At 49.5% G+C, this 6846-nt stretch overlaps 1 protein-coding gene across 1 annotated transcript in view; it reads right to left on the bottom strand.

Moving 5' to 3' along the window:
* Positions 1-278: 278 nt before the first annotated feature.
* Positions 279-6846, bottom strand: part of CLASP1 (cytoplasmic linker associated protein 1) — a 170322-nt gene continuing 163754 nt past the window's right edge. Inside the window, exon 36 of the mRNA XM_030323685.1 lies at positions 279-3435. Within this exon, the coding sequence (XP_030179545.1) occupies positions 3349-3435 (87 nt within the window). The 3' untranslated portion in view covers positions 279-3348. The remainder of the gene's footprint in view (positions 3436-6846) is intronic.

The following is a 6846-nucleotide window of genomic DNA, read 5'->3' as shown; positions in this document are numbered from 1 at the left end:
TGTCCTAGACCTGTTCCTCCTAAGCCTGTGGTCCTGTCAGCTGTCAGGGGACCCTCTCCATGTCCTTCCCCGAGGTCCAGCTTGCTCACAACAGCCCCCAGGGCGGGGGGAGGGGGGGGGGCACGCCCCCTGGAGTGTGACTTGTGTATGTGTTAGAGGAAGCTCCCCTGATGGAATCCTCTCCAAGTCCCCACAAGTGTGGCCACATTCTGGCTTTGGGACACGGTGCAAGCGATCTACAGGGCCCGGAGAGGAAAGAGACTGCTCTCATCAAGAAACTGAATTAAGATTCATTTATTCTAGGGCAAACTCAAAAGGGTTTTTTTTTTGTTGTTTTCTTTTTTAGCAAATCCTAGCACATTATTAACAAAAAAAATCTGTACATTTGCCATGATACACTTGAGAGTGAAACAAATAAGATATAAATACAGATATGGATGTAACATGAAAAGCCCCCCGAAAACGAAAACGAAACCCAAAAACCCAACCTGGGGGTGTGGGGACCATGCGTGTGAACACAGTGCCAACAAAACTATTTTGGTGGCTGCTAGTTTTCAGAGCGTTTTTTTTTTTTTTTTTTCTATTTTCCAAATATCATTGTTAGCAAAGTCCTGGTGGGATTCTACAAAGTTCTTATTTGCTGTTCTTTCACGTGTAGTATTATGCTCGATAAATAAAGGGCGGCAGGGGAAAAAAAACAGACTGATGAGACCAAAATTGGTTGCATTACCTGCGCAGGGTAAGACAAGCCAGTGAGGAGCCACAGAGAGGCCGTCCTGGGCTGCCTGCGGCCCGCGCGGAAGCACACACAGTGGACTCGAACTTGAACAAAGCTGCGTGCCCGCGCCCACCGCAGCCTGCGGGGCGCACCGAGGCCTGCAGAGGGAGGGCACGGGGCGGGGGGGGCGGGGCTCTTCGGGGTCCCCCGGACTGTCGGGTAAACAGGGGAGGCAAACACGGTTTCGCAGTTTTGGGTGTTTCGTCCAAACAGGAGCCCTGCAGGGAGGCGGCGGCAAGGCGAGGCAGCTGTCGGGGCTCGGGGGGCGGCGGCGGGCGCGGCTCCCTCCCGGTGAGGTGGTGGCGGCGGCATGCGAGTCTCCCAGGTGGCGGTGCCGGTGCCGGCGTGGGCAGCAGTTCTGATTGAGGCCAAGAGACCTGTGATTGTATCCCTCTCTAGGTGGGGAGATTGAAGGTCGGGGAAGTGACATTCGAGGCTAGCCCTTTGTGAGTACAATGAGGACATTCGGCAATGTTCAAGCTTCTTCCCAGCTGCAGGCGGGGGGGGGGGGGGGGGGGGGGGCCCATGAGGCAGGGAGTCACAGAGTTCAAGGGGCAAGGTCTTTCCAAACGCATGAGGCATACAAGAACTCATAAATAACCTAGCAGAACGCACATTTCTACAACAGAGGAGTAATCAAAAGGTGCCCTGACTCACTTGTCGAGTGTAAAAAGAAAATCCCATTAGTGAGATATTAACAAACGTCATTTATCAATGAAAGTAAGGCCTGGTCCTGCTATGTTTTGAGCCAAAAATAAGTCAATAATATTCAACCACTTAAAATGCACCCCTGAAGTTCCTTCAACAGCAGCAGCGGGGTACTTCCCTCCAAGTGCAAGATACCCCCTACACACACACACACCACACACACACACACACTCGCGCACTCTCTCTCTCTCTCTCTCTCTCTCTCTCTCAGTGAAGGCACCCTGGCTTCACTGTTCCTGGACCTTTGTTTTCAGTGCCTAGTTCCAAATAAAGTATCTAAAAATACCTTCTGAGTGAAAATGAGTTGTGTGTGCTACAGTGTTGCAACTTCCAAACAAGGCGGGAGGGTCAGAGATTGGGGGGCAGTCTGTAGGTGTCAGCGGGACCACCGCCCAGTCTCTGCTTCTGGGTGCTTCTGGCTGCAAGGGGAGTTCTGCATCAGAACAGCAAACACCTCATTACAAAGTAACACCAGAACAGGCATTTTCCTCAGGGAAAACCCAGTTCAATTTAGAGAGGATAGAAGGCTTCACGACTGCAACAAGAATTTCCATTTCACTTGAAGAATTTTACTCAAAACTTATTTTAACCAGACTCTAATCTTTATAGTCCCTTTTATTGGAGAGTGAAACCCTTAAGAAAAATGTTTAGGAAGGGTAGTTTCTCTGGTAATTTCTCAGTGAAGAAACGTTAAAACTGGGTTTCAAATCTTGTTTTCCCGCAATGTGCCACTCACCATTGCTTTTTGCTCAAACAACTATTTCAACAGATGATCAAGGAAGTACTTCCGTCCATAAAATTAAAAAAAAGGATTCTGATACCTGGTCTCTCTAGATTTTCCTTCGATCCTAATCCCAAATGAAACCAAGAAGTCAAAACTGGGGTGGCAGAGTTATCATTTATCAGACTGGCCAGAACACTTCGAACTGAGCAGCTGAGGTGGAGGCTGGGGGACAGGAGAGGAGACGGTGCGGAATCGGAAAAGCCCAACCAAGCAGCAGGGCCACAGGGGAGGCCCTGTTAACATAGTGTTTCCCCAACATCTGCGTAGTGAAATAAACACACACACCCCTTCTCTTGGATCTTCCAGGCTTCACGAAATGCCACTTTAGGCACTCCCCCTAAGGGATGCTATACATTTACCTGGACTTTTCTGTTTGGATTTAAACGGAAGAAACCATTCTTTCGAGTAGAAGCTCTGGGTGGGGATAGCACGAGTGGAGGGTTCAGAGGCGCTGGGAGCCCGTCCTGGAAGGGGCCTGAGGAGGGGGCCCTGGGCCTCCAGTCCAGAAAGTGTACAAGCAAAATCCCACGTGTTTGTTAAAAGACGGTCTTCAGGCTTCTGTTTGTTTCTTGCCGGGATTTGACTCACGTTCTTAGTAGGTCTCACAATCCAACTGAAGGACGTACGACCCTTTCCTGGTGTCACAGGCCGTGTCCAGAAGAAGTAAGCGAAGATGAGATAGAAACAGAAATTAACACACCCTCCTCAATGTTATTAACTAAGAGAAAATGCTACTTTCTACCAGTATTGGCTAGAGAGCTCTGATTTGCGAAAACTGCACCCCACACACATGGTTTTATGATCTCAGCAGGCTGTACAAGACATGGGTAAGTATGGCTCTTTTCTTATTCCGCTTGTTGCGTACGAAGACTGCAAAACAGGCCTTGCTTCCTTTACATTCAATACCAGTAAGATTCTACACAAAAGCTGGAAGGGACCAAAATACTGATTGTAATAAATATCTGCGGGCCTCCGTGTACTGACTGGGCAGCCGATGGGGGGGCGGGGGGCGGGGAAGGTCTCTGAGAGGCACCACCGATTGCTTCTAGGGCGACAGAAAGAGACTCTGGCGCTGCCATTAGCTGTGTGTGGACACGTCGGAGGAGGAGCTGCTGTTGCTGTTTGTGGTTTGGGCCCTCTTTATGTATAAGTTGAGTAGCTTCATCTGCAAAGAGAAGACGTGACAGATTAGCAGGAGGAAGACAATCAGGGAGCAGGAGATGAAAAACCCCAGGTGACAATCAGAAGAGAGCACGTCCCTTCGTTGAGAAGTTCAGGACACAAACACTGAGTGCCCACCACGCATTCGGCGCACACCTGCCAGCGGGGAGGGCCACGAGTCTGGGGGGGGAGGGGTCAGAGTCTGGGGGGGGAGGGGCAGTGGGTTCTCAAGAAAGAATGAAAGCGTCACTCTAAGCACTCTAAGCAGGGGCACAAGGGCTCCCTGGAAGCAGCTGTGTGAAGGGGCGACGGAGGCCAGTGGCTCCACGCGGTCTGGCAGGGAAAGAAGGGTGTGAGCCCAGCTCCACAGGGACGAGGTCCGCTAGGCAAGGTACAGGTCGGGTCTTCTGACCTTCACCCCTCGGCTGCAGCTGTGCCTCCACACGGACACCTCTCTCCTCCCCCTTCTGGGCCCACCAAAGTGCTGCGGCATCGGAGACCTATCCAGAAGGCGGCCTCCATGGCCTTCCCCCCACCTGCTCATCAGCTCCTGTGGCTCGGGCACCTGCCTCATGGAGTTGGCAGTGCACTCGCTTGCTCCTTCCCGTAAGATGAGAGCTCACTGAGGCCAACGGCGTGTCGTGAAGTCACATCACCTCGGATGGGCACAGCGCTTCATGACGAAAGTGGCTTTCATTTCTGAGATCTCCCATGCTTTTAACGTAAGCCCCCCTGGACCCTCCGGATACGCAGAACACCGTGTAACACTGTAGGTTCTTAAGTACTCGTTCTTAAATACTTGTCGAAATCATAATGCGTTATGTTGATAATTTGCCTGCTCATACTAAGAACCAAAAGAAACAAGCGTTTGTGGAAGCAGAATGCCTATAAACGTCCACGTAACACACAACTTGCAAGATGAAGGGGACTGGGAAGTATTTCCTATCCACGGCTCTTTACCTGCTTTCCTTGCTCTAAGCAGGCCACAACGAGGCTGAGTCCACGGGAGGAGAGGCTGGTCTCCAGGGGGACCCAGGAAGAGAGGCCCAGCGTGTGGTGCATGGGAAAGCAGGCCCTCCAACTACCTTCCAGTGGGGGCTGGAACAGCAATGGCACAGAGCTACTGAGAGAGGCTAAGTCTCCCTGACCGCTCACCCAAAGGTAGATATACAGGCTGAAATAAACACTTGTGCTGTGTGTCTTCCCACAAAGGGAGATCCATCCCTGGGATCGCCACACACACGGTTCCAGAACCAACTCCACCACCAACTAGTTGTGTGACTACAGGCAAAACATTTTCTGAGCCTCAGCTTCCCCTCCTGCAAAATGAAGACCGAAAACACGTCCACGTGCCCTCCGTAGCTCCTCATCAGAAAACATGTCCTCCAAACACCCCTCCTCAGTTGTTCTCACGGTCCCCTCCTGCAGTCTGCTCCCGCCTCCCTCCCTCTGCAGCTCAGCCCTGTGCTGCCAAGCCCCACCCCCGTTCAGTCCCAAGGGACTGTTCCACGCAACGGGCCCTCCTGGGCTGCTGGGCAGGCTTCCTTGTGGGTCAGTCCTGTCCTCGGACACATTTCATGCCACTCCAGGGCAGGACGAAGTTTTGCTTTTCCCACACGTCTTAGTGGTACAGTGAGGAGAGCAAGTATTCCTAACACATACTTGTTGAATCAAAGATTTTTTTAAAGAAGAAAAAACGTTCTACAAGGCAGTTATATTTCTGTGAAAGCCTGATTAAAAATGAGGTGCAAACACCGTTATACTTATTTGCGATCAAAACCACTGATGTGTCCACCAGTGTGGTCCAGAATGTAAGCACAAGTACAAGGAAATGATGGTAACAGAGTTAATGACATGGCCGTGGTTTCACAGTTTACAAGAAGCTTTTACTGACGATCATATTTGAGCCTCACAAAAATCCTCTGAGGGAGGCAGAACAGGCTCTCTTGTCTTACAAATGAAATGGCTGGGGTTCAGAAGCTTGCTCCATAAGCTGGTATAAATTCAAATTATAGAGTGTTATAACCGTAGGATGTCCAATGTAATCCCCCCAGCAACTACCAAGAAAACAGCTACAGAATATACACGAAAGGAAATGAGGAGGGAACTAAAACATTTCAGTACAAAAAGCAAACACTGCAGAAAAATGAGGGACAGAAAAACTCTACGGTATACTGAAAACACACCCCAGCTTGTGACGGCGGTCTCTCCTCAGCGGCAAGCAGTCTCTTCAAATGGAAACGGTGGACCTCTCTAGTCACAAGACAGAGACTAGCAGGATGGGTAAAGAAAACACGGTCCAACACTACGCTGTCTACAAGAGACTACTCACTTTAGGTCTACTAAGACACAAAGAGGTTGAAGGTGACAGGCTGAAAAGAGCGACTCCACACAAACAGTAACCAAGGGTGTAAGGGTGGCTGTACCAATTACACTGAGTAAAACAGAGTTTAAATTTGGGTTTTTTTAGTGTTTATTTTTGAGAGAGACGGAGAGAGAGAGAGAGAAGGAGTGACAGAATGCGAGTGGGGGCGGGGCAGAGAGAGAGGAGAGGGAGACACAGAATCAGAAGCAGGCTCCAGGCCCTGAGCTGTCAGCACAGAGCCCGATGTGGGGCTCGAACCCACGCACTGTGAGATTATGACCTGAGCTGAAGTCGGACGCTTAACCGACTGAGCCACCCAGGCGCCCCAGGCAAAACAGACTTTAAATCAAAGACAGCAAGAAAGTCGTTATATATTAATAAAAGGCCAATAACACCAAGAAGATGCAAGCACAGACACGTCTGTATATAATAACACGCCAGCAAAATAGAAGAAGGAAATGTTGACAGAACTGGAGGGTTCACTTGGAGATGTCAGTACCCTGTTCTTAATAATAGACCGAAGACCCAGAGAGAAGACGAGGACATCAAAAACTAACACACCACAATAAACCAACTCGATCTAACAGTCACAGCAAAACACTACCCAACAACAGAATACACGTTCTTCCTAAGTGGATGTGGCCCATGCTCCAGAAAAGACTAAAATAAGGCCACATATGAAGTCTCAACAGATTCACAAAAATAGATATTATGCAGCGTGTCTTCTCTGACCACGACTGGATGAAGTTAAAAATTGGTATCAGGGAGAAAACGGAAAAATTCACCAATTTGTGGAAACTGAGCAACACGCTGGTCAAGAGCCCATGGGTCGAAGAAGAAATCACACGGAGAATTAGAGAGTATCTGGAGACAGAGGAGAATGCAAACAACATACCTAAACTTACGGGATGCAGCAAACGTAGCGCAAAGAAGGAAACGTGTAGCTTAGAATAAAAAAGGAAGAGCCCGTATCAACCACCTCACCTTACGTCTTGCACTAGAAAGAGAACAAATTAAACCCAGAAGGAAAGAAATAATAAAGATTAGGAC

The sequence above is a fragment of the Lynx canadensis genome, chromosome C1 (genome assembly GCF_007474595.2).
Source record: "Lynx canadensis isolate LIC74 chromosome C1, mLynCan4.pri.v2, whole genome shotgun sequence".
Taxonomy (NCBI): Eukaryota; Metazoa; Chordata; class Mammalia; order Carnivora; family Felidae; genus Lynx; species Lynx canadensis.
The sequence above is the reverse complement of the archived record's forward strand: the minus strand, read 5'-3'. Positions and strand labels throughout refer to the sequence as shown.